Source organism: Acanthochromis polyacanthus, chromosome 4, assembly GCF_021347895.1.
Source record: "Acanthochromis polyacanthus isolate Apoly-LR-REF ecotype Palm Island chromosome 4, KAUST_Apoly_ChrSc, whole genome shotgun sequence".
Classification (NCBI taxonomy): Eukaryota; Metazoa; Chordata; class Actinopteri; family Pomacentridae; genus Acanthochromis; species Acanthochromis polyacanthus.
The window spans coordinates 40,976,599-41,002,879 of NC_067116.1; the positions used below are offsets into that span (position 1 = coordinate 40,976,599).

The window sequence follows — 26,281 nt, forward strand, 5'->3', positions numbered from 1 at the left end:
AAAAGACTTTTTTTCTTGTCAAGAAATCCACGTTACATTGACAATGATATTGGAAAAGGGAGAAACTTCGAAGGGGTTGAACAGTTTTTATAGGCACTAGAGATAATTTGAAGTGTACGTGGTCTGTCACAATGCTCGGTGGGTGGCACAAAACTAATGGCCTTGTGAATGTCAGGATCCACCAGATCATTGCCGCTTACATTTTTCTGATGGCATAGTTGATCAGCAAAATCATTTTGTGGGTAGCAGGTGAGCACTGTCTGTTTCTATGTGGGTCAGAGTGCAGTGCAATCTTTTTTTGTGCTGACAGATACAAAGATTGAACTTTGCCCCCACAGGAGAAAGTGGAGTGATATTTCCCTCTAGCACAATAGCCTCAGCACTCCGTCCTACAGGAGAATTAAGAACAAAGACAATTTTCCATTTGATATTTTGTGTTTGCAATATGGATTCAGTCTTTTCTCTAATTGGCTCTTATGTTGATTTCAAAAGCCTACTGCTCTTTACAGTAGTTTTCGTCCTTGCTGCAGATTATGTCAAGTACCGTCGGCCGCTCGGCTTCCCTCCAGGACCTTTGTCTCTTCCAATTCTGGGTAACATCTTCACTGTTGACCACGCCAGGGCCCATGAAACACTGACGCAGGTATCAAGCAATCTAAAACATGTTTGCAAGTCATATGGTAAGACTCATATTTCTGTTATCTGTTTTCATGCAACTTGCTCTTCCTTCTTTCCTAAATCCTCACTCAGTTAGCAGGGAAATATGGACATGTGTACAGCCTACGATCAGGCCCACAGTGGTTCGTCGTGCTAAATGGGATTGACATTCTAAAAGAAGCTCTCGTAACGCAGGGAGACAGCCTGGCAGACCGACCAAACATTGCTCTACCAATAGACATATCAAATGGACTAGGTAAGAGGACACATGCAGACACAAGTCCTGTGCATTCTCAGCTCCTGTCCAACTGCTCTCGTGGATGGTCGTCGTAGGAAACAACTGTTGAGTAAGGAATAATGTGGCATGCAGATTTTTCCCAGCCAGTGTTAAAGTTCGTTAATTTTGTTTAAGTTTGTTTTTTCTTCAGTTTCAGATACAATATTTTTGTCACAGTTCATACAATGGCACATAGCTCCTCCTTTTTTATGATTTGAAACTAAAATTAATTGAGAAGTAACATTTTGTGTAAAACAATATATGTTCTAGCAGTTAAAAAGCCCTAAAAATAGAGATCTTTATTTGTATTTGATAAACTTTCTCCACCCTGTGTATTTCCAATCAGGTGTGATTTTCAATAGTGGACACAACTGGAGGCAGCAGAGGCGATTTGCACTTTCAACCCTCAGGTATTTTGGATTTGGCAAGAAGTCACTTGAACCTGTCATCCTGGAGGAATTTACACATTGTGCAGAAGAGTTCAGAAGCTTTAAAGGTACATAGTTAATACACAGTAACAAATTTCTAATGAACAAATGTACAATTTAAATACTGGTTTCTTTTCAATTGTGGAGGTAAGCCATTCAATCCACACCTCATCACCAACAACGCCGTCTCCAACATCATCTGCTCCCTGGTTTTTGGTCGTCGTTTTGAGTACAATGATGAGAAGTTCCGGAAACTTTTGCAGTATTTTGACAAAATAGTCCAGATTCAAGCCTCCTTGAGTGCACAGGTACTGCATTTTACAGCTACAGATGAAACTCCAATGCTGATGAATATGTGAATGTAACTATGGGTATGTAATATGTTTTCATTATGAGATTGTCACAAGCGGAAGCACGTTTTCAGAAAATCCTATGTGCCTTTACAAAAACCATGGAATTAATCATTTATTTAAAGTCAAAGAACCTGCCAGTAGCCTAAGAAAAAAAGGGTTTGCATTTGCTTTCTGTTTTGTGACGGATCAAATGCAGAGTCAGAGACGCGACACAAGACGTCCGCAAAATAACACAAAATTTATTGACAACAAAGGGTTTGATAAACAGGACTACAACTGTGGTTAACAGAACTAAAACAGGAAATACTATGAGAATAACAACAGAAGAAGCACAAAGACTGGTAGCCAGGTGGAGCTACAATAACCAGAGTCTATAGAAAATCTGCTAAAAAAACTACACTAACCAACATAAAGTATAACCTAGGCAGGAGAGCAGGATTACAGGAAACTAGAACTACGTATCTATATACGTCTAAACCTAGATGAACTAGTTTTACAAATGGCTTAGATTCGAGCCTATGCAGCTTCGTATAAGCAATGACGTGTCAAAAAGCAAGTTAAACAATGTTGAAACAAGATTGAGACAAATCTTCTTTCTCGTCAGCATGAGCTGAAAGGTAGACTGACTCAAGACGAGATGCTTCAAAAAAGTCTAATACTCCCAGTGACACATCTGGTGCTTGACAAGACTGTTTTTGTGGAAAAACATACAAAAAAATTTAAAGAAAGCAACTGTGTTAGAAGAAGACAATGACCTTATGGGCAAGTTCATTGGAGTCACGAACCTTTGAAATGGACAATTAAGTTTTATTGTTTAAGAAATATCACCTGTGGTAGCCATGCATGGAATGGAAACCATGACTCCAAAAGCACCACATTTGCTTAATGTCTTTGATCATGGGATTTCCAAAGAGTCAAGCTGATATTTACTCTTCCAAATAACGCGGCGGAGTTATGTGACGATTGGCGTACGCTTTTCTGCCTGTTAATCTGTCTTTCCTTCTGTGCCTAATATTATTCAAAACACATTTGGATGAAATTTTCAGGGAAGGTCAGAAATGACACAGGGACCACCTGATTGGATTCTGAGAGTGACGCGACTTGGAGTCTGGATCAATGGATTTGTTCAAGATTTCTGTATATTTGCGAGATAGCGGCAAGACATCACTATAACTATGACAACAAGTTAACAATCACATGATTGCGATCCTACTACAAATCCACTGCTGCAGACTTATCGGATCTCATCCGTCAGAATTCATTCAACGACTGAGCAGCCTTGGCAGAGTACTGTCCTCTCTGAGTGCTTTTCTTATGTATTTTGCCATTGGGTTTTGTGTGAGAGTTGACATAAAAACCCTCTCACTCTATTTGTAGCTGTTCACATCTGAAAAAAAAACCAAAATGTAATCTATTAATAGAGAAATTAGTGAAAATATTAAAAAAGTGTAAAATCGGTGACACCTAGTCTTTGCTCTTCTACCAAAATGTTAACAACCTAATTTATTGTTCCAATCTTCCCCTCTGCGCAGCTCTACAATGCGTTCACTGCGCTCATGAGATATGTGCCTGGTCCACATCAGACAATCAAGCAGATCTGTAAAGATGTGAAGGATTTTATACGAGAAGAGCTGAACGAGCACAAGCAGACCTTGGATCCCTCAGAGCGAAGAGACTACATAGACTGCTACCTGAATGAGATTGAGATGGTGACTTGCACTAGATATAGAACTGTATTGCTTTTACTATGCCATTGATGAAGATCATCAGTGCTCTCTTGTAAACATTGCATGTGCTTGGTGTGTACTTAGATCAAAACTATGCACTTTTAGTTTATCACACGGACATGACTTTTTATTATGACATTACACCTGGCTGGTGGAAGCACAAACACAAATTTTTGCATTTACTGTTGTCTTTTACAGCATAATCTTTTAAGTCCTTAATAGTGCTGATATTTCATTCTTGCGTATTTCTTATTCTCAGAGTAAGGGGCAGGACGACAACACATTTGACGAGGAAAACCTAATTATGTGTGTCATGGACTTGTTTGTGGCTGGCTCAGAAACCACATCTTCTACTCTGCGCTGGGCATTCCTCTACATGGCAAAATATCCTGAGATCCAGGGTGAGTGAATCGACAGGCCAGTGAAGTTCTTCTTACTAATGGTGACTTTAAAACAAAGGTGTGGATTACAATTTTGTAGGTATAAATATCAGTGTTTACAAGTTATACTCATCAGCCATATTGCATCATATGTTTTGCAATGACTGATTCAACATATCGAACAGTTCCCAAAATTTTCAGCATTGGGATCACAAGCTCTCCAGGACCTGCTCACTTCGGTAACTTGTACCCGCAATCTCATGACCGTAAGTCAGGGTTGGAGCGTAGATGGACTGGTACATTGAGATTTTTGCCTGGCAGTTTAAATCCCTCTTCACCACGACGGTCTTGTACAACTCCCACATTGCTGCTGACGTCGCACCAAGCCACCTTTCCAGCTCTTACTCTATTTTCCCATCACTTGTGACCAAAATCCTGAGAGACTTAAATTCCTTAGCTTGGGGAAGCAACTCTTCCCAACTCGGAGGGAAAATCCACCAAGACCAAATATTTAAACAGGGGAACACGACGAAGCTAAGGTGTTCACCTGGGTTCCTCATTCCCACATCCAAATGTTATTCAACTTTCACGGGATGTGCTAGGATAATCATGATCTAGGTAGGCTCCACTCTGCGACCCACAGAATTCACAGGAGTTTTAGCAGCATAAAGCGGACCAACTGCAGTGTGATGAAGGAATTCTATTTGTTTGTTTTTTGTTTTGTAAAGGAAAGGTCCAAGCTGAGATAGACAAAGTGATTGGACAGTCCAGACAGCCATCCATGGAGGACCATGTAAACCTTCCCTATACAGAGGCTGTTCTCCACGAGATCCAGAGGATGGGGAACATCGTTCCTCTCAGTCTGCCACATTCCACCACCAGAGACGTCCAGCTGGGAGGCTACACCATCCCAAAGGTCATTTCTCAAACTATTCAGTAATTCCTGTAACATAATTTTATGTCACTTGTGTGTATTTATGAATTTTCATTATGACTCCAATCACCAGGGAATTATGGTATTCACCAATCTGACCTCTGTGATGTTTGACAAGAATGAGTGGGAGACACCCTTCACTTTCAACCCGGGACACTTTCTGAATGAGGAGGGCAAGTTTGTGAAACCATCAGCTTTCATCCCTTTCTCTGCTGGTAAGCAGCGAAACAATCGGTTTATTAGTATCTTCACAAGTTTATTCAGGACCCTATCCCAGTAGACATTGTTACTTCGGGGTGCTCCTCCAGGGAAAGAGTCAGAAAAAGGGAACAAAAACTTCGTCAGCACACTTCGATATTTATATTTACACTCTCAGACAGACATTTCAGACAGACTTCAAGTTAACTAGAAGATCACTTCCTTGTGATTACATGATGAAAAAAGAAAAATGCTTGATTATTGTTCCTGTCTCAGGTAAGCGTCTGTGTCTCGGGGAGAATCTCGCCAGGATGGAGCTTTTCCTCTTCTTCACCTCCTTCATGCAGCACTTCACCTTCTCCATGCCTGCTGGAGTGAAGCCTTCAATGGAGTACCGCTATGGCATCACTCTGGCCCCGAAGGAATACGAAATATGTGCAACCTCACGTGTACGAGAGTAATACATTTTAATAAGAAGGAACATTTCATTCCTGTGTGACCACTAACCATTTAAACTGGGCGATTCAAGAACTATCAGAGGCTCTAATTGTATTTTTAATATCATGGCTTATATTGCAGTGTACAGTGGAATTTTCTGGTATACCTGCCTTGTCTTCTCTAATTTCAAAAGCTCTTTTTCTCTTTTCTTCACCCAATTCTGTTTCCAGATTTTTTTATGCTCTGGTCATTTTTAATTTTGGAGTTTTCTTTCAATGTGAATCTGATTGTCATAAGGTTCCATGACTTTGTTTTAATTTACATCAATAAAGGCACAAAAAAACTCATGCAGACATGGCACTAATTACAGCCTTGTAAAAATTGGAATTGTAAATAAGGAAACTGAATACGTGACTAAAACCGTGAACTTTCCACCAGTGGGAACCGAGACAAAAATTTACTAACCATTTACCAACCTGTCGCCTTCTCTGTCTGAAAGTCCAATATAACTTCTTTTGGAACACGTTTATGCTTGGGTTAATTTGATTGAACATTATACTGGACTTACCACACTGCAAGAGTTGTATAATATTCTTACAAAAGGACTCATCTGATCTGAAGTAAATTGAAATTAAAGTACAGCTTTGTATTGCTTTATCTGGTTATTTTCATGTTTTTCTGCATCACACTATGGAACGCTCCACTTGATTTCAGAGTAGGAAAATATTGCACGTTTACTCAGTATTTGCAGATTACAATTTGCACAGAAAAACATACTTTATGATGAACCTTGGATTTCATCCAAGGTTCAATACTTGAAACAGTTAAACATACCCACACTATGATAACAAAATGAAGCTTAAAATAAATTAGAAAAGCACTCAGAGAGTGCAGACCTCTGCCAAGGATAGAGAGGAAAACAGGAAACCCATGCAGTAAAGGATCATGAGCTGGAATCAAACCTGCATGTCTGACACAGTTCTGTTTACGAATCACCTTCTTAACCAGTTGAGCTATCTGGACACCTTGCTCCAATTTGTTGGACGACATACTAACCTATGATGTTTTTGTCATATTTTGGACCACATACTAAAACATACTAAAAAATTCAAAGTGATCCAGAATCCAGGATCCTTTCCGGATTGCCACCAAAATTAAATCAGCTCTTCCTCTTACCATAATCTACATCCCCTGAAAATTTCATGTGAATCTGCCCAGGCGTTTTTGAGTTATCTTGCAGACAGACAGACAGACAGACAGACAGACAGACACGCACACACACACACACACACACACACACACACACACACACACACACACACACACACACACACACACACACACACACACACACACACGCTGAGTGTCACATAACCTCCTTGGCGGAGGTAATGAATAAATCAGCAAAATTAGATTACAGTAATCTAAAATCAAAACTTGGATACAAATGGTATTATGTCATTTAAATAGTGGCTATTTGTATATTTTGTATCGGATGAGATTACGTTGTTCAAACCATACAACTAATCATTTTTCAAGCTTATAAGCCAGAACATCACGGTTGTCTTTCGGGTAATTTATTGACTGTGTTGGTTTCCATGTAGGCCGTGGTTCCATGGTTTCTGCTGGAAGCAGTCGTTAACATTTAACCCTGTAAAACCCACTGTTGCAAAAACACAACATCAGTTTATTTTTTAATAATTGTTTTGTATTTTTACATGATTTTTGTTTGCTTCTATCTATCTATCTATCTATCTATCTATCTATCTATCTATCTATCTATCTATCTATCTATCTATCTATCTATCTATCTATCTATCTCGATAGATAGATAGATAGATAGATAGATAGATAGATAGATAGATAGATATGAAGAGTTCATTTGCAAAAACAGGTAACTCTGTTTTCCAAAGTAGTTTAAATCAATCCTCTGGACTTTAAGAAAGTTCCTTGAAGACGTTTCACCTCTCATCCAAGAGGCTTCTTCAGTTCTGGGGGTGGTTGGTGTTGCCTCAGCTTTTAAACCTCTGTGAGGTGTGTTCAGGGCTATTATTCCAACGACTAATACCAAAACTCGTCTGACTACTCAATGATGGTCGTTATGAGTATTGGTGGGGGTCGTTCAAATGCACGGATGTCACTGAGCCCTCGTGTGCTAATGGTGGTCATTAGCATGAGTCTTCTGAGTAGTTCTTTTGGGGAGTTTTGAAAGAACCTGATTGCAAACTGGTGAAAGAAAACTCCGTTTTCAGAAAAGAAGATAAGAGAGATAATAATAATTACACTAATAATTTATTTTTTCTCTATTTTGTCATGTATTTTACTAGTGAGTCAAATACAGGCAACTTCAGTTTGATTGATATTATCTCAAGTAAACAATAAAAAAGTTTTCTGAAAATTTATCAAAATGGAGTTCATCTGTTTTTGTAAATGAACTCTTCATATATATATATACTTTATTCAGATTTTTACTTTTGAGTTTATTATTTTTTTATATTTGGATTTCTCTATATGTATATAAGTATACATAAATTTCTTTTTTGCTCATTTTTCATTTTCATATCTGTGTGTGTGTGTATATATATATATATATATATATACAATTTTATATATAGTTTTGTTTTGTTTTTTGCTACTTTTTTCTTTATTTGGGTCTTACAGGGTTAACTTCATCGTCATGTAGGAGAGAGGAGGGGCATTGTTGCTTCCTGTTAGTATCAAAACAACCGTCAGTTTCACAGGAGAAGCAAGGAAAACAGTTGGACAGACACTGCTCGAAAAATGAATTTGAACTTTATTCCACTTGCATCCTACATTACGTGGGATGTCAAAAGTCTGCTGCTCTTCACAATAGTTTTCATCATTGCAGCAGATTTTGTTAAAAACCGTCGGCCGCACGGCTTCCCTCCAGGACCTTGGGCTCTTCCAGTTGTGGGCAACATATTCACTGTTGGCCATAACAGGACTCATGAAAGACTGACGCAGGTATCGGGCAATTTTAAAAATAGGTAAAAGGAAATTGCACGGAATTATCTTTCTGTTGTCATGCATTTTGCTGTTTCTTCTTTCCTAAATCCTTTCCCAAATCAGTTAGCGGAAGAGTATGGAAATGTGTACAGTCTACGAATCGGCCAGAAATGGACGGTGGTGTTAAACGGTTTTGAGGTTCTGAAAGAAGCGCTAGTAACGCAGGGAGACAGCCTGGCAGACCGACCACTTGGTCCTCTAATTGTCGAGAGATCACAAGGACGAGGTAAAAAAAAAATACACACAGTCACAAATATCATGCCACTGCACTTCTTAACTTCTTGCACTTATGACTCGTGAATGCTCATGCAGGAAAATTATCGATTGGTGTATAGCACCTTTGCTGGAATTTCTGTGGATGAAAAAAGAAAAAAATTGAGGCATAACTGTTCAGGAATACAATACTATATGTAATAAGGTCCTAAAGAACTTATGTTTTCCAATCAGGTGTGATTACGACTAGTGGGCACATCTGGAGGCAGCAGAGACGATTTGCACTTTCAACCCTCAAATATTTTGGATTTGGAAAGAAGTCACTTGAACCTGTCATCCTGGAGGAATTTACACATTGTGCTGAAGAGTTCAGAAGCTTTAAAGGTATATAGTTCATGCACATTGTCATATATATGATGAGAATTAGAATGCATTTATACTGGGCTTTCCTTTTAATTGTTTAGGTAAGCCATTCAATCCACGCGTCACCATGATGAACGTCACCGCCAACATCATCTGCTCCCTGGTTTTTGGTCATCGCTTTGAGTACAATGATGAGAAGTTCCGGAAGCTGATGTGGAACATTGGGGAATCATTTCACTTTCAGAGGACCATTTGGGCAGAGGTACTGCATTTAAATGCTACTGATGAAATCTTAACACTGTGTATCTCAGTGTGAAACCATGTGTAAGTAATGTCAGTAAATGCATTTGGACATAGCTATGTAGTATGTAGCACGTTTGCTGAAATGTCACGTTCTCTAACAATGACCAAGCACTTATCTCTGAAAGATTTGTTTACCGAATTGACAAGTATCTTGTGGAGGGTTGCATAATGGTGAGACACGTGGTTGATACATACAGGATGATGAAACGTGAGGCATGGAGTTGACTTAGAACGAGGTGTGGTCTTTGTTCTTCATTTATTCATCCAGGCATCCACATGCTGAATATAATCACTATTGTTCATCACTCTTAGTCTTTGTAGTTTGTAATTTTCCTTGGGAGACCCTTCCAAGTGCTGACGTCTTAGCTCCCAATATAACAGGGATAAAGAAAACTCTCCATCACAACAAGGTGGTGACTCTTCTGTTGTTTCAATCTGATTCTCTCTGCAGCTCTACAATGCATTCCCTGGCCTGATGAAATATTTCCCAGGTCTACAACAGAAATTACAGAAGAACTGGGCTGCATTGAGGGGCCTTATACGAGAAGAGATAAATGAGCACAAGAAGATCTCCTCAGAACAAAGAAGAGACTACATTGACTGCTACCTGAATGAGATTCAGATGGTGACCGGAACTAGATACAGAGCTTTACTGCTTATACCGTGTTGTTTATGAAGATTATCATACATTTTTCTTGGTAGTTTTGTAAGGTTTATCATTTGGCTTTAATTGTGTTGTCAGAATAAGGGGAAAGATGACAACACTTTTGATGAGGATAACCTGGTGAACTGTATTTGGGACTTGTTTCTGGCCGGTTCAGAGACCACATCCACCACTCTGCGCTGGGCGTTCCTCTTCATGGCAAAATATCCTGAGATCCAGGGTGAGAGCACAGACAGGCCACTCAAACTGTTTCCACTAATGGTGACACTGAAACCAAACTTATTGGTCATAATTCTGTTTGCATATATATCATTGTTTCTGGCTACACTCATCAACCTCGATACATCAAATATTGTGCAATGATTGATACACAGAGAAGGTCCAGGCTGAGATAGACAGAGTGATTGGACAGTCCAGACAGCCATCCATGGAGGACCGTGTAAACCTTCCCTACACAGATGCTGTCATCCATGAGATCCAGAGGATGGGTAACATTGCTCCTCTCAGTCTGCCACATTCCACCAACAGAGACGTCCAGCTGGGAGGCTACACCATCCCAAAGGTCATTTCTCAACCTACTTTAGCAAAAAGAAAAACACAGTTTTTAGACACTTACCTTTGTGTGCATTATTGAATTTTCATTCTGATTCCGTGTGTTTACCAGGGAGTTACAATAATTCCCAATCTGACCTCTGTGATGTTTGACAAGAATGAGTGGGAGACGCCCTACACCTTCAACCCGGGACGCTTTCTGAATGAGGAGGGCAAGTTTGTGAAACCAGCAGCTTTCATCCCTTTCTCTGCTGGTAAGAAGCAACACAGTCAGACATTTTACTAGTATCTTGATAATAATAATAATAATAATAAATTTTATTTAAAAGTGCCTTTCAAAACACCCAAGGACACTGTACAGGTTTCAAAGCAAAAAATAAAATTAAAACAATAAAAACAGAACAAAATAAAAATCAAGACATGGATAATATTGCTAGTGAAAGAGTGACTATAGACCGAAGGATTGTCTGAATAGGTGGGTTTTGAGATGGGATTTGAAGAGTGGCAAAGAGTCTATGGAGCGGAGGTCAGGGGGAAGAGAGTTCCAGAGCATGGGAGCTGACCGGCTGAATGCTCTGCTACCCATGGTAGCAAGGCGGACAGGGGGCACAGAAAGATGAAGGGTGGAAGAGGAACGGAGCGTACGAGCAGGGATGGTGATATGGAGAAGGTCGAATATGTAAGGGGGGGCCAGGTTATGAAGTGCTTTGAATGTGATGAGTAGTATTTTGAAATTGATCCTTTGTTTTATGGGAAGCCAATGCAGTTGTTGTAAGACAGGAGTGATGTGGTGAGTGGCCGGGGTCCTACTGATGATACGTGCTGCAGAGTTTGGAGGAGCTGCAGTCTTTGGAGGGATTTATTGGGGAGACCAACAAGGAGGGAGTTACAGTAGTCAATCCGGGAGGTTACAAGACTGTGAACAAGGATGGCAGTGGTGTGAGGGGTTAGAGAGGGACGGAGACGGGAGATGCTGCGGAGGTGGAAGTATGCTGATCGAGTTATACTGTTAATATCTTGTCAGGCGTATTCAGTAGCCTGTCTAGGGCTGCACCTAACGACGCGTTGACGCGTCGTTAGGTGCAGCCCTAAGCCTGTCCCAATGGACATTGTTACTTTGGGGTGTTGCTCTCAGGATGATTGCAGACAGGCTTCAAGTAAACCAGAGCATAATGACCAGGGATCATAGGTCCTTCTTGTTAGTTACTTGGTATATTTCCCTGTCTCAGGTAAGCGTCTGTGTCTCGGGGAGAATCTGGCCAAGATGGAGCTTTTCCTCTTCTTCATTTCCTTCATGCAGCACTTCACCTTCTCCATGCCTGCTGGGGTGAAGCCTTCAATGGAGTACCGCTTTGGCATCACTCTGGCCCCAAAGGATTACGAAATATGTGTAACCTCACGTGTAGGAGAGCAGTAAATTAAAAAGAGCAAATATAAATATTTTAACTGACATTTCTGTAACTCTTTGGGCTTTTAGAGAACATCAGAAATTTTAATCGTCTCCCAAATATCATTGACTGCAGATAAGAATATAGTTGATGTCATCACCTTCTTTGCTCTTTTCTGCACTTATTCCTATCACAGTTTCTTTCTGTTCTGGTCATTTTGGAGTAGTTCACAAGATCTCTCTCAGTGCCTTTGTTCTGATTGCCATAAGCTTCCATGACTTTTTCTTCCCTTACAAAAGTAAAGACATTTTCTCAATGAACTTGTGCAGAAAAGGTAGATACGGGGATACAAAAAATCACCACAAGAAAGAAAACAAATGCTTATCAAGACAAAATGATTGTGATGACATGTTATATCCAACAGGTCAGAGGTCACATGCACTGTGACTTTGTAATGTTTTGCAAAAGCATTTTCCTGATCATGATCACAATCATCTTTATGGGGCACATATGTCAAAACAAAGGAAAATGACTCTGATTTCCTTATTTCTCAATAAACTCACACATTTTAAAGCCTTCTCTAAATATAATGCATATTAAAAAGTGTTCATTCCGTTGGAAGATTTTCCCCCTTGTTATTCCTTTTCAACATTAAACGCACAAATCATGGTCAGTAGAGTGTGGCTTTGTTTCAGGAGGAAGCTGGAGAACCCAGGCGCAGACACAGAGAGACCGGCAGACAGGTGAATGAAGGAAAGAGTTTATTCAACAAGATAACTAAACTAGTGCATAGATGGAGAGCTGAACTGGGGGAACAAAACTAAACCCAACTACTCAAAACCCTCCAAACAAACACTACGAATACGAAAAAAAACGGACGTCAACCAATACTAAAATGGATTAACGAAACTAAACTAAGGAGGGGTATTCACAAGACGAGGGAACAGACAACAGAGGGGAAACAGGTTGGGGAAATCCAGAAGCAGACAGGAGAAGACAAACAGAATCCAAGCAGAGTCCATGAGGGAGAAGAGACTGTGAAGGCATGTGAGTCAATGATCCAGTGGGGAGTGAAGGAAAGCACGGAGCTTCAATAGCTGGAGGTGAGGTAGAGAACAGGTGAAAGGAGTGAACTAATTACTGCAGCTGATGTGCATTACTGCAATCAGCAAGGTGCAGTTTGGTGAGTGAGACAAGGGAGACAGACAGACACAGAGACCAACAGATGCAAACAGAGGGAACCACAGGGACAAGACAAGGAGAGAGAGAGAACAGGGACAGAGATGACAGGATGAGCGAGAGAAATGCAAGAGAGACATGACAAAGACAGGATGAAGGACAGGCAAGGAGGACGGTGGAAGGAGAAGAAAAGGGCTAGAGCAAGGATCACAACAGGCTTTTTAAACAAGAATTTACTAAAAGAGATAATTTCATCTCAGTGTAATATTCTACAAATGCGCCAAAGATAAAATGAAAATATCTATCTTCAAAGAAATGTACAAGTATTTAAAAATAATAAATTAATGTTCTCTTTGTTGTATACCACTTGGTTCCTTGACAAAAATTTGCGGTTTACTTATTTCCTCTCCTCTCTGTCTGAAAGTTACATGGTTGGATGGACTGGATTTACACAATACTTCACAGTGTTCCAAAGGTCGTTGTTATAGATTGTACATCTCCACCAGATGAAATGGTTCAATATAATTCCACTGTGACATCAGAGTCATACTAATGTACAGGATCTGAATATCTCCTCTACTGCTGATCCTTAGGGCTGTTGTGTCTTGTTTTAGGCTTGAAGATGTGGGAGTGAACTCAGCAAAACGTCACTTTTGAAATGTTATTCCTCAGACACAGTTCAATACAATAAATGGCAAAACAGTGAGTGGTAGCGTTGAAAAGACAAAAAATTCATTATGTTAAATTCAAATTGCGTAATGACAACATGTCTTTATCTTACATAAAATGTCTAACATATTTCCAAAGATTAGGAAGGCAAATTATTTCTGACTGCCAAAATATGGCTGGTTGTATGAAATCATACAATGAAATCATGTTTTTTGATTTAGTTATCATAAAGCCTTTAGGCCAATAGCCAGGATGCAGGATGCTGTGAGAGAGCTGTTGTCGTTTGGGGGCTGACTACATGGTCTCCATCAATGTTTAGGTGGTTGTTCTATGTCACGACAGCCACAGGAATTCCAGTACCCCAGAATTCCTACCAGAACATTGTCTTGTAAGGAGATGATCAGTGTTATACGCTTTGGTTGTCAGTGGTTCTGATGGTGCAGCTGATCAGTGAAACAATATATATTGCTGAATCACAGTGTTTTTTTCCATTAAGGTCAGAGTCCAGTGCAGTTGCTTTGGCAAGAACTAATTTATTGAGCTTTGCCCTCACAGAAGAGAGAGTGGTGTGATTTTGTTTCTATTGGCAGTGAAACATCAACCCTCAGTCTCACAGAAAAAACAAAGAGAACAGTCTTTAGTATCTTTCGTTAGACAAGCTGTGTCTGCAGTATGGATTCGGTCTATTCTCTAATCAGATACTGTGTTGACTGGGATGTCAGAAGTCTGCTGCTCTTCGCAGTCGTTTTCATCATTGCAGCAGATTTTGTTAAAAACCGTCGGCCAGCTGGCTTCCCTCCAGGACCTTGGGCTCTTCCAGTTGTGGGCAACATATTCACTGTTGACCACACAAGGACCCATGAAAGACTGACGCAGGTATCAGGCAATCTTAAAAATTGTAAAAACGAAATTGCAAGGAATTATCTTTCTGTTGTCATGCATTTTGCTGTTTCTTCTTTCCTACATCCTTTCTCAAATCAGTTAGCGAAAAAGTATGGAAATGTGTACAGTCTACGAATCGGCCAGAAATGGACGGTGGTGTTAAACGGTTTTGAGGTTCTGAAAGGAGCTCTAGTAATGCAGGGAGACAGCGTGGCGGACCGACCAGTTACTCCTTGGTCTGCCGACAGATCACAAGGACGAGGTAAGAGAATTCAAGATGCACATAGTCACAAATCTCATGCCACTGCACTTCTTAACTTCTTGCACTTATGACTCGTGAATGCTCATGCAGGAAAATTGTCCATTGCTGTACATCACTTTTGCTGGAATTTCTGTAGATGGAAAAAAGCAAAAAAAAAAACAGCAATATAAGATCTGAGATGTGACTGTACAGGAATACAATACTATATGTAATAAGGTAGTTCAAACCTTTTATTTTCCAATCAGGTGTGATTTTGACTAGTGGGCACATCTGGAGGCAGCAGAGACGATTTGCACTTTCAACCCTCAAATATTTTGGATTTGGAAAGAAGTCACTTGAACCTGTCATCCTGGAGGAATTTACACATTGTGCTGAAGAGTTCAGAAGCTTTAAAGGTATATAGTTCATGCACATTGACATATATATGATGAGAATTAGAATGCATTTATACTGGGCTTTCCTTTTAATTGTTTAGGTAAGCCATTCAATCCACGCGTCACCATGATGAACGTCACCGCCAACATCATCTGCTCCCTGGTTTTTGGTCATCGCTTTGAGTACAATGATGAGAAGTTCCGGAAGCTGATGTGGAACATTGGGGAATCGCTCCACTTTCAGACGACCATTTGGGCAGAGGTACTGCATTTAAATGCTACTGATGAAATCTTAACACTGTGTATCTCAGTGTGAAACCATGTGTAAGTAATGTCAGTAAATGCATTTGGGCATAGGTATGTAGTATGTAATATTTTTCAATATCCTGTGTTAGACTGTCACAAATCGATGCGCGTTTGCTGAAATGTCACGTTCTCTAACAATGACCAAGCACTTATCTCTGAAAGATTTGTTTACTGAATGGACAAGTATCTTGTGGAGGGTTGCATAATGGTCAGACACGTGGTTGATACATACAGGATGATGAAACGTGAGGCATGGAGTTGACTTAGAACGAGGTGTGGTCTTTGTTCTTCATTTATTCATCCATGCATCAATAGAATAGAATAGAATGTCTTTATCGTCATTGTACATGTACAATGAAACTGAAGGTGCAATTCTACAGTACATGGTGGCAAAATTTACAAGACTAAGATAAAAAATGTAAAAACTACAATGAAATATGGAAGAAATAGAATTAAATGAACAAAGTGCCTAAAGTGCCCTGGAGTGCAATAGAGAATAAGAAATACAAAAAATTATTTAATCCATACGTAAACAATCATCAGACATTTCTAGGGCTGGGACTTGAATTTATCAATCTATCCCTCCATTCTCTATACACCACTTAATCCTCATTAGGGTTGCAGGTAGCTGGAGCCCAGCTGACTTGGGATGAAGGCAGGGGACACACTGAGTAGGTCACCAGTCTGTCACAGGGCTACACATAGAGACAAACAATCACACTCCCGTGTTTGTGTGCAAATTGTGTAACAAAGAGTTTTCTTATCACCGCAGCACGTAGAGCCAATGGTACCACCTCAATGCAAAACGTATTGCTGTTAGCACCAGAGCTAATGTTAGCTACGATGGTAATGGTGCTGTCAAACGGTGTAGCCATCCCATAATAAACCACTGTAGAAGACACTGAAAGTGCTTGAGTTTACAAAAAGTCTTAAAATGTTGAATACAATCACTATAATTGCATTTTGAATTTACAGTAATCTGTTGATGTAGGAGAAAGATGAAAAATGCACAAAGATGAAAATGAATGAAACATCAACATTTTTGTTGTTTAAGTTGTTACTCCACCAAAGAGTCAGAGCCTCAGGGCAGTAATGTGACGATTTACGTTGGTTTGTCTATCTGTCTTTTAATAACTTAATTATAAACTCTTAGTTTATCAAAAATATTTTTTATAAACATAAATTTGTTTGGGCTCCACAGCGGCGTAGTGGTTAGCACTTTCACCTTGCAGCAAGAAGATCCCCGGTTCGCATCCCTGCTTTCCATGGGATCTTTCTGCATGAAGTTTGCATGTTCACCCTGTGCATGCGTGGGTTTTTCCGGGCACTCCGGCTTCCTCCCAGAGTCCAAAAATATGCTGAGGTTAATTGCTTACTCTAAATTGCCCATAGGTGTGAATGTGAGTGTGATTGTTTGTCTGTATATGTAGCCCTGCGACAGACTGGCGACCTGTCTAGGGTGTCCCCTGCCTTCGCCCGAGTCGGCTGGGATAGGCTCCAGCACCCCCCACAACCCTAGTGAGGATAAAGCGGTGTATAGAGAATGGATAGATGGATAAATTTGCATTCCCCAAAACAGAGTCATCAAAATTATACTATTTATCAGATCCAGAAATTATGAAAACAGACTGAATCTATGGATTTCAAACTTTTTAAAGGTCCTTGTACTAATTGTGCTTATGTTAATCATCAAAATCATTTTATTTTATTGTCCCATTTTAAATTATTAGACATTTTAAATTCAACTTTAACTTCATTCTGATTCTTTCAATCACTACCCAGAGCTCATGACCATATGTGAGGGTTGGAATGTAGATTATCTGGTAAATTGAGAACTTTGCCAAGCCCCATGGGACAAGCTTCAACCACCAGACACTTACTGACACTAGCCTGATTCCAGGCGGAGGCCCCGGTGTCCGTAATTTTGGCAAGGGGGTGCCTTCCCTTGTTTGTGTTTTCATTTAGGTACTGTTCATCACTCTTAGTCTTTGTAATTTGTAATTTCCTTTTGGAGACCTTTCCAGGTGCTGACATCATAGCTCCCAATACAACAGGGAAACAAAACCTCTCCATCGCAACAAGGTGGTGACTCTTCTGTTGTTTCAATCTGCTTCTCTCTGCAGCTCTACAATGCATTCCCTGGGCTGATGAAATATTTCCCAGGTCTACAACAGAGATTACAGAACAACTGGGCTGGCGTGAGGGGCCTTATACGAGAAGAGATAAATGAGCACAAGAAGATCTCCTCAGAACAAAGAAGAGACTACATTGACTGCTACCTGAATGAGATTCAGATGGTGACCGGAACAGAGCTTTACTGCTTATACTGTGTTGTTTATGAAGATTATCACTGATGCACTTGATTGTCATAGTGATGATGCTGAATTCTCCTTGGAAGTTTTGTAAGGTTTATCATTTATATTTAATTGTGTTGTCAGAATAAGGGGAACGATGACAACACTTTTGATGAGGATAACCTGGTGAACTGTGTTTGGGACTTGTTTGTGGCCGGTTCAGAGACCACATCCACCACTCTGCGCTGGGCGTTCCTCTTCATGGTAAAATATCCTGAGATCCAGGGTGAGAGCACAGACAGGCCACTCAAGCTGTTTCCACTAATGGTGACACTGAAACCAAACTTATTGGTCATCATTCTGTTTGCATACATATCATTGTTTCTGGCTACACTCATCAACCTCGATACATCAAATATTGTGCAATGATTGATACACAGAGAAGGTCCAGGCTGAGATAGACAGAGTGATTGGACAGTCCAGACAGCCATCCATGGAGGACCGTGTAAACCTTCCCTACACAGATGCTGTCATCCACGAGATCCAGAGGATGGGTAACATCGTTCCTCTCAGTCTGCCACATTTCACCAACAGAGACGTCCAGCTGGGAGGCTACACCATCCCAAAGGTCATTTCTCAAACTGCTTCGGCAAAAAGAAAAACACAGTTTTTAGACACTTACCTTTGTGTGCATTATTGAATTTTCATTCTGATTCCATGTATTTACCAGGGAGTTACAATAATTCCCAATCTGACCTCTGTGCTGTTTGACAAGAATGAGTGGGAGACGCCCTACACCTTCAACCCGGGACACTTTCTGAATGAGGAGGGCAAGTTTGTGAAACCAGCAGCTTTCATCCCTTTCTCTGCTGGTAAGAAGCAACACAGTCAGACATTTTACTAGTATCTTCTCAGGTTTATTCAGGAGCCTGTCCCAATGGACATTGCTACTTTGGGGGGTTGCTCTCAGGATGATTGCAGACAGGCTTCAATTAAACCAGAGGACAAAGACCAGGGATCATAGGTCCTTCTTGTTACTTACTACATCAATTAGCAATCACATGCAGTGCACATACAGCTCAGCAGGTTAAGCGGCTGACCCATGCACAGGGCCTGGTCCCCGCCACAGTGGCTCGAGTTTGATTCCTGCTTGTGGCTCCTTGCTGCATGTTGTCCCCCCTTACCTGTCTGTCTCCACTGCACCTATCGATAAATTAAATTAAAAAATTACCGGTCACGCACTGCCTTCCCATTGATTATGTAGTGGCAGAAATAAAATCTCTTGGTATATTTCCCTGTCTCAGGTAAGCGTCTGTGTCTCGGGGAGAATCTGGCCAAGATGGAGCTTTTCCTCTTCTTCATTTCCTTCATGCAGCACTTCACCTTCTCCATGCCTGCTGGGGTGAAGCCTTCAATGGAGTACCGCTTTGGCGTCGTTCTGGCCCCGAAGGATTATGAAATATGTGTAACCTCACGTGTAGGAGAGCAATAAATTTTAAAAACAGCAAATATTTTAACTGATATTTCTTTAACTCGTTGGGAGTTTAGAGAACATCAGATGTTTTAATTGTCTCCCAAATATCATTGGCTGCTTATAAGAATATAGTTGAAATCATGTTTTCCATAAACCTTCTTTGCTCTTTCCTTCATTTATTTCTGTAACATTCTGTTCTCGTCATTTTTGGTGTAGTTCACAAATTTTCCTTTAATGCTTTTAACCTGATTGCCATAAGCTTCCATGACTTTGTCTTCCTTTACAAAAGTAAAGACATTTCCACAATAAACTTGTGCAGAAAAGGTAGAACCAGGGGCACAAAAAATCACCACAAGAAATGAAAACAAATGCTTATCAAGATAAAATGATTATGTGAGGACATGTTATATCCAACAGGACGGAGGTCACATCCACTGTGACTTTGCAAAGTTTTGCAAAAGGCCTTTCCTGGTCTTGATCAGAATCATCTTTATGGGGCAAATATGTCAAAACAAATGAGGAAACTGACCCTGATTCCTGTTTTACTCAATAAACTCACACACTTTGAAATCTTCACCACCTATTACAGTTTTTCTCAGTCGCTTTGGTACATTTCTCAGATCAGAATTGAAATTCTCAAGACTACTCGTCCAATCTTCACTTCATTGTGTCACTTGTGCACATCAAAACAGCAGTTTCTCATTTCTTTGAACAAGTTGCAAATGCTTTGAACATCCATGAAAATGACTATGTACAATTCTCTGCTGTTTCCTACTTTATCAATTGCTTTTGTCATGTTGATCAAAATGTATTATAATGGGTCTCTGTTGAACAATCTCACCCCCCACAACATTTAGGCATGAGTTCATCACTTAAGTCTTTACATGCAAAATGGCTGAACAAGTTGTCATATTATGTCAAGGATATTTCTATACATTTCCATTAGGCTTTTTTCTCTAAATCTGTCCTGAATTGGTAAATTTCTCCCAGGTGGATCTTGAAATTCTCTAACGAAGGGAAATGTGTGAAGGGTTAGGGTTTTCTGACATCGCTCAAAGATGCAAGAGGAGATATTCATCATGTGAATGAGAATTTGTGGCCTGGTGTAGAAAAACTGCACTGTAATTCATACAGCACTGCATGTACAGTTTTCCCTAAGGAGATTCCCTATGTTCACATTTCTACTTTTGTTTTTTTCTTTGTGCTATATTTCTGTATCACAATAACGCGGTCTGTCAACAAATTACAAAAAAAACAGTAAAAGTGTAAATGTGAGTCTTGTCCAGTCTCTTGCAATCAATCTCCCACATACACTGAGGAGTAACTTACAGTTTACAATAATTGTCATCCAAACTTTAGCCATAGTTTACATCAGAACATCCCTCCAGTGTACACTCTTGTAATGACAACATGACTCAGCAGTTTGACTTATCTTATCTAAACAGAGTGGTGGCGTTTGAAAGACAAAAAATTCATCATGTCAAATTCAAACTGCGTAATGAAAGCATGTCTTTATTTCATATAAAATCCTTCCATCCATTATTCAAACATCGCTTAATCCTCATTAGGATCGCTGGGGTGCTGGAGCCTATCCCAGCTGACTTGGGGTGAAGGCAGGTGACAACCTGGACAGGTCGTCAGTCTGTTGCAGAGACACACATACAGACGAACAATCACACTCACATTCAGTCTTATGGGCAAATGAGAATAATCATTTAACCTCAGAATATTTTTGGACTGTGGGAGGAAGCCGGAGTGCCTGGAGAAATCACATGCATACACAGGGAGAACATGCAAACTCCATGCAGAAAGATCCCGGGAAAGCCGTGACACGAACCGGGGATTTTCTAGTTGCAAGGTAAAAGTGCAGCCCATCTTACATAAAATGTCTTACATAATATTTCCAAGGATTAGGAAGGAAAATGTATTTCTGACTACCAAGAAATGGCTGCTTGTAACCAACTAACAATGAAATTATATTTTTTGATTTAGTTAAGGCCATTAGCCAGGATGCAGGATGCTGTAAGAGAGCTGTTGTCGTTTGGGGGCTGACTACATGGTCTCCATCAATGTTTAGGTGGTTGTTCTATGTCACAACATCCACAGGAATTCCAGTACCCCCAGAATTCCTACTAGATGGTGCAGCTGATCAGTGAAATTCCACTTACATTGCTGAATCATGGTGTTTGTTTCCATTAAGGTCAGAGTCCAGTGCTGTCATTGATTTGCCAAGAAAAACTTATTTTGAGCTTTGCCCTTACAGGAGAGAGAGGAGTTTTATTTCTATTGGCAGTTAAACATCAGCCCTCAGTCTCACAGGAAAAGCAAAGAGAACAGTCTTTAGTATCTTTCATTCGACAAGCTGTGTCTGCAGTATGGATTCAGTCTTTTCTCTAATCAGATACTGTGTTGATTGGGATTTCAAAAGTCTGCTGCTCTTCGCAGTCGTTTTCATCATTACAGCAGATTTTGTTAAAAACCGTCGGCCAGTCGGCTTCCCTCCAGGACCTCGGGCTCTTCCAATTGTGGGCAACATATTCACCGTTGACCACACAAGGACCCATGAAAGACTGACACAGGTATCGGACAATCTTCACAATGCTAACAGGTCAACTGGAAAGATGTCTCTTTCTGTTCTCTGTCTTCATGTTTTTATCTGTCTTTTCTTTTCTGAATTTTCTCCCAGTTAGCAGGGAAATATGGAGATGTGTACACCCTACGAACTGGCCAAAAATGGATGGTAGTTCTCAGTGGTCTTGAAGTTTTGAAAGAAGCTCTTGTAATACAGGGAGACAGCCTGACAGACCGTCCAGAGCTCCCTTTACTGGTGGAGAGATCACGTGGACTAGGTGAAAGGACAATACACACAAATACAAATACTACACATGAACAGTTTTCAAGTCACTGCTCCACTGGGTCCTTTGCATGCTCATGACGGAAGACGCTGTGAAACGCTACACATGGATTATGTTCCCATTGAGTACTCTAGTTTGTTTACATTTTGCTCAATGGTTCTCTTTAATCTGTTTATCACATTTTGTACACTGGTGTACAACGTATTGTTTGTGACTGCAATTGATTTAAAAAATAGACACTATTCTTTTCAGTTACTCCATACTGTAAGTTAAAAAGTCAAGCTGATATAGAGTTTATATTTTCCAATCAGGTGTGCTTTTTAGTAATGGACACATCTGGAGGCAGCAGAGGCGATTTGCACTTTCAACCCTCAGATATTTTGGATTTGGAAAAAAGTCACTTGAACCTGTCATCCTGGAGGAATTTACACATTGTGCAGAAGAATTCCGAAGCTATAAAGGTTAGTTGACACACAATGATACACTTCTAATGAGCAAATACACAATTTACAATTTATCTTCTGTTGAATTCTGAAGGGAAGCCGTTCAATCCACACCTCGTCGTGAACAACGCCGTCTCCAACATCATCTGCTCCCTGATTTTTGGTCATCGCTTTGAGTACAGTGATGAGACGTTCCAGAAGCTGATGGGGATGTTTGATGAAGTAGTGACGATTCAAGGCTCCGTGTCTGCAGAGGTACTGCATTTTAAAGCCACAGATAAAATTGCAAAGCTATGTTCCTCAATATGAAATGGCAGATATATACAAAAAAAAGGTTTACACAAATAGAAGTAAGGTTTCTGAAAAGTCTTGGGTTCCCTGAAAAGACTATGGCATAAATAATAAATGTCAAATTTCAAACAAGCAGAAAAATGTACAACATTAAACTACAAAATTATTCTTCTGTTAAAACTTGTTTACAAAAAGGCTGAGATTTGATCCTGTGTAGCTTCATATTACTACTGAATTGTCAGAAATTATGCTGAAGATGCTTGAACAAGACTGATAATGATATAATGAACTCACTTAAGTACTCCTATCTGAAATTACTGTCCTCATTCTTCTCTGTGTAGCTCTACAACTCATTCCCTGCGCTGGTGAGATACTTTCCAGGTCCACATCAGAGAATCAAGCAGCTCTATAAATATGTGAAGGACTTTATACGAGCAGAGATCAACAAGCACAAGCAAACCTTGGATCCTGCAGAGCCAAGAGACTACATTGACTGCTACCTGAATGAGATTCAGACGGTGACTGGCACTAAGAAATTGTCTTACTTATACTGTGTTACTAATGAAAATCATCAGGGTTCAGATCTTGTAAATATCATATCTGCTTGTTGTGTGCTCAGGAAATAACTGTAAGTTAGTTTGTTACACTGATTTGACATTTCATTGTGGTACCACTCCTGGCTGCTGAACGGTGGACATTTTTCTTCTTTATCCCTCAGTGAAAGACAGATTTAAATTTGTTATCTTTAAATATGATATACTTAAACAAAATAGTGCTGATACTGATTTTTTTCTCTAATGTTTTGATATTTCTAAAGTGTTTCTGCATGTATTCTCAGAGTCATGGGCAAGATGACAACACTTTCGATGTGGAAAATCTGATTGTATGTACTCTGGACTTGTTTGGGGCTGGTACAGAGACCACATCCACCACTCTGCGCTGGGCGTTCCTCTACATGGCAAAATATCCTGAGATCCAAGGTGAGAGCACAGACAGGCCAGTGAAGCTGTTCTCACTGATGGTGATACTAAAACAAATTTCCTGGTCATAATTTTGAGGGTATAGACATCAGTGTTTCCAGGGTGCACTCATCAACACTTGGTATATCAATTATTTTGCAGTAATTTGTGTACAACTACCTGTAAAAAATGCCATTTGTCCTCTTATGACAAAAATGTACTCAATAATTTGGCACTGTGGTACTGTGTTATACTTATCTTTTAGTTGTTATCCAATATTTTTGTATTTTGCACAGAAAAAGTCCAGGCTGAGATAGACAGAGTGATTGGACAGTCCAGACAGCCATCCATGGAGGACCGTGCAAACCTGCCCTACACAGATGCTGTCATCCACGAGATCCAGAGGATGGGGAACATCGTTCCTCTCAGTCTGCCACATGTGACCAACAGAGACATCCAGCTGGGAGGCTACACCATCCCAAAGGTTATTAATTTCTCATCAAAAAAAATCTAGTTTTACGTTGCTTGTCTTTGTGCGTACTGATGAATTTTCAATCTGATTCCATCTATTTACCAGGGAATTTTAATAACTCCCAATCTGACCTCTGTGCTGTTCGACAAGAATGAGTGGGAGACGCCCTACACCTTCAACCCGGGACACTTTCTGAATGAGGAGGGCAAGTTTGTGAAACCAGCAGCTTTCATCCCTTTCTCTGCTGGTAAGGAGCAACACAATCACATGTTTTCTTGTTATCTTCAGTAAATTTATTCAGGAGCGTGTCTCTGCATACATTGTGAAACCGAGGGATAAAGGCCAGGGATCATAGGTCCTTCTTGTTAGTTTCTACATTAGTTAATGATCACAGCACTGCCTTCACAGTGATTACTAAGCAGAACATGTAAAACGCTTGTTAATTTTTTCTCAGGTAAGCGTCTGTGTCTCGGGGAGAATCTGGCCAAGATGGAGCTTTTCCTCTTCTTCACCTCCTTCATGCAGCACTTCACCTTCTCCATGCCTGCTGGGGTGAAGCCTTCAATGGAGTACCGCTTTGGCATCACTCTGGCCCCGAAGGATTATGAAATATGTGTAAACTCACGTCACGAGTAGCTGTGATATTTAAAAAAAAAAACTCAATGAAATATTTTCTTATTGTCACTGCTTGTGGTTTCAGTTCTGTTGGAGGGTTTAGAGAATATTACAGTATTGAACTGCACATCAAACAACATGAATTGAATTCCAGAATTTATTGGAACTTGCCGCAACCATCTCTTCATATTCTTCACTTCTCTTTTCTTCACTTGTTCCTGTTATAAACATGACATGAAAGGCACATTGTTGCTCTAGGAAAAAAAAATGTTGCTAAATGAAAACTTGCTGTAGTAAATACTGTGAAATTCAGTGTTGGTCATCAGATTCACTACAAAAGTGTTTGGTTGAGTGGAATATTATTTCTAATGGATGTATCTATGTTATGTTTGTAGTTGTTTACGTATATTTTACATTTACATTTTATACATAAACTTTACTTTCTTAACTGTCTGTATAAAATAGCTGCTACTGAAGATTTAAAGGTATGCAGAGTTAATTTAGGTGTTCACAATTACTTTCCAGATGTGGAAAATGGACTTGCATGTTTGACAAAAAATTTCTATATCTTGATAAGTTTGATTTTTTTTTTAAAATTCCAGGACTATGTTTTTAAGTTACACATACCTGTGACTAAATATGTTGTGCCATTGTACAATCACTGTGATCAGTTGTATTACACATAAATAAATGTTAAACTGAGTCATAGTGTTGTCGAAATTGCACTTACTTTAATCTCTGGTTGTTTCTAATATAATTTTTAAAAGGACAGTTCATTACATATAAAGATTTTTCTAATATACTTGTTCTCCTTTGCACTAAAACATCGGGAAAAGCTTAGACTTATTATTACTTCTCGGTAATTATGCTATAAGTTTACTGGTCCGGCCCCTTTGAGATCAAATTAGGCCGTATTAGCCCTGGACCAAAATGAGTTTGACACCCCTGGTTTATAGCATGTGCTTGTGCTTGAAGAGGTGATTGTCACTTTAGATATCCAATACAACAAATCATTTTGTAGTTGCTGTCATTTGTGATAGGATAGTGAGAAGTAACTCTTCTTTGCAACCAGTTCAGTTTAGCTTACCTGCATGCTTATACATAATGTGTCATGAGTGGAGTTTTAAAGTAATACAAAAACAGAAGAAAGTTTTCTGTGGCTTCAGAGATGCGCAGAGGATCAGTATTGACTGCTCTGTCCATTTGAATGCAAAAATATTCATATTACCAACATGACACCCTTAACCTGTTTAAATGTAAAAGTTCTACAGAAATTAACATGAGTGCAGCATGATATACAGCCA

The 26,281-nt window shown here is 39.8% G+C and overlaps 1 protein-coding gene across 17 annotated transcripts; it reads left to right on the top strand.

Moving 5' to 3' along the window:
- The first annotated feature begins 344 nt into the window (after positions 1–344).
- On the top strand, positions 345–25,680 carry LOC110957655 (cytochrome P450 2J2-like). 17 transcript variants are annotated; one of them, XM_051946902.1, is made up of 9 exons: positions 345–643; positions 751–913; positions 1,281–1,430; positions 1,510–1,670; positions 3,248–3,424; positions 3,702–3,843; positions 4,551–4,738; positions 18,599–18,740; positions 19,173–19,918. In XM_051946902.1, the coding sequence occupies exons 1-9, from the start codon at positions 446–448 to the stop codon at positions 19,358–19,360; spliced, it is 1,509 nt and encodes a 502-aa protein (XP_051802862.1). In that variant the 5' UTR covers positions 345–445; the 3' UTR covers positions 19,361–19,918. The 17 variants fall into 17 exon arrangements, with proteins under 17 accessions (XP_051802862.1, XP_051802861.1, XP_022059511.2 ...); XM_051946901.1 differs by lacking the exon at positions 4,551–4,738 and adding an exon at positions 18,309–18,496; XM_022203819.2 differs by lacking the exons at positions 18,599–18,740; positions 19,173–19,918 and adding exons at positions 4,830–4,971; positions 5,231–6,049.
- The last annotated feature ends 601 nt before the right edge of the window (positions 25,681–26,281 follow it).

Excerpts from the sequence above, each read along its gene's own strand:
- LOC110957655 (XM_051946898.1), top strand. The coding sequence starts at position 8,174 with ATGAATTTGAACTTTATTCCACTTGCATCCTACATTACGTGGGATGTC. Across the intron at positions 8,646-8,866 it reads CGAGAGATCACAAGGACGAG|GTGTGATTACGACTAGTGGG; the intron begins GTAAAAAAAAAA and ends TTTTCCAATCAG. Across the intron at positions 18,497-18,598 it reads GAGGCTACACCATCCCAAAG|GGAGTTACAATAATTCCCAA; the intron begins GTCATTTCTCAA and ends TGTATTTACCAG.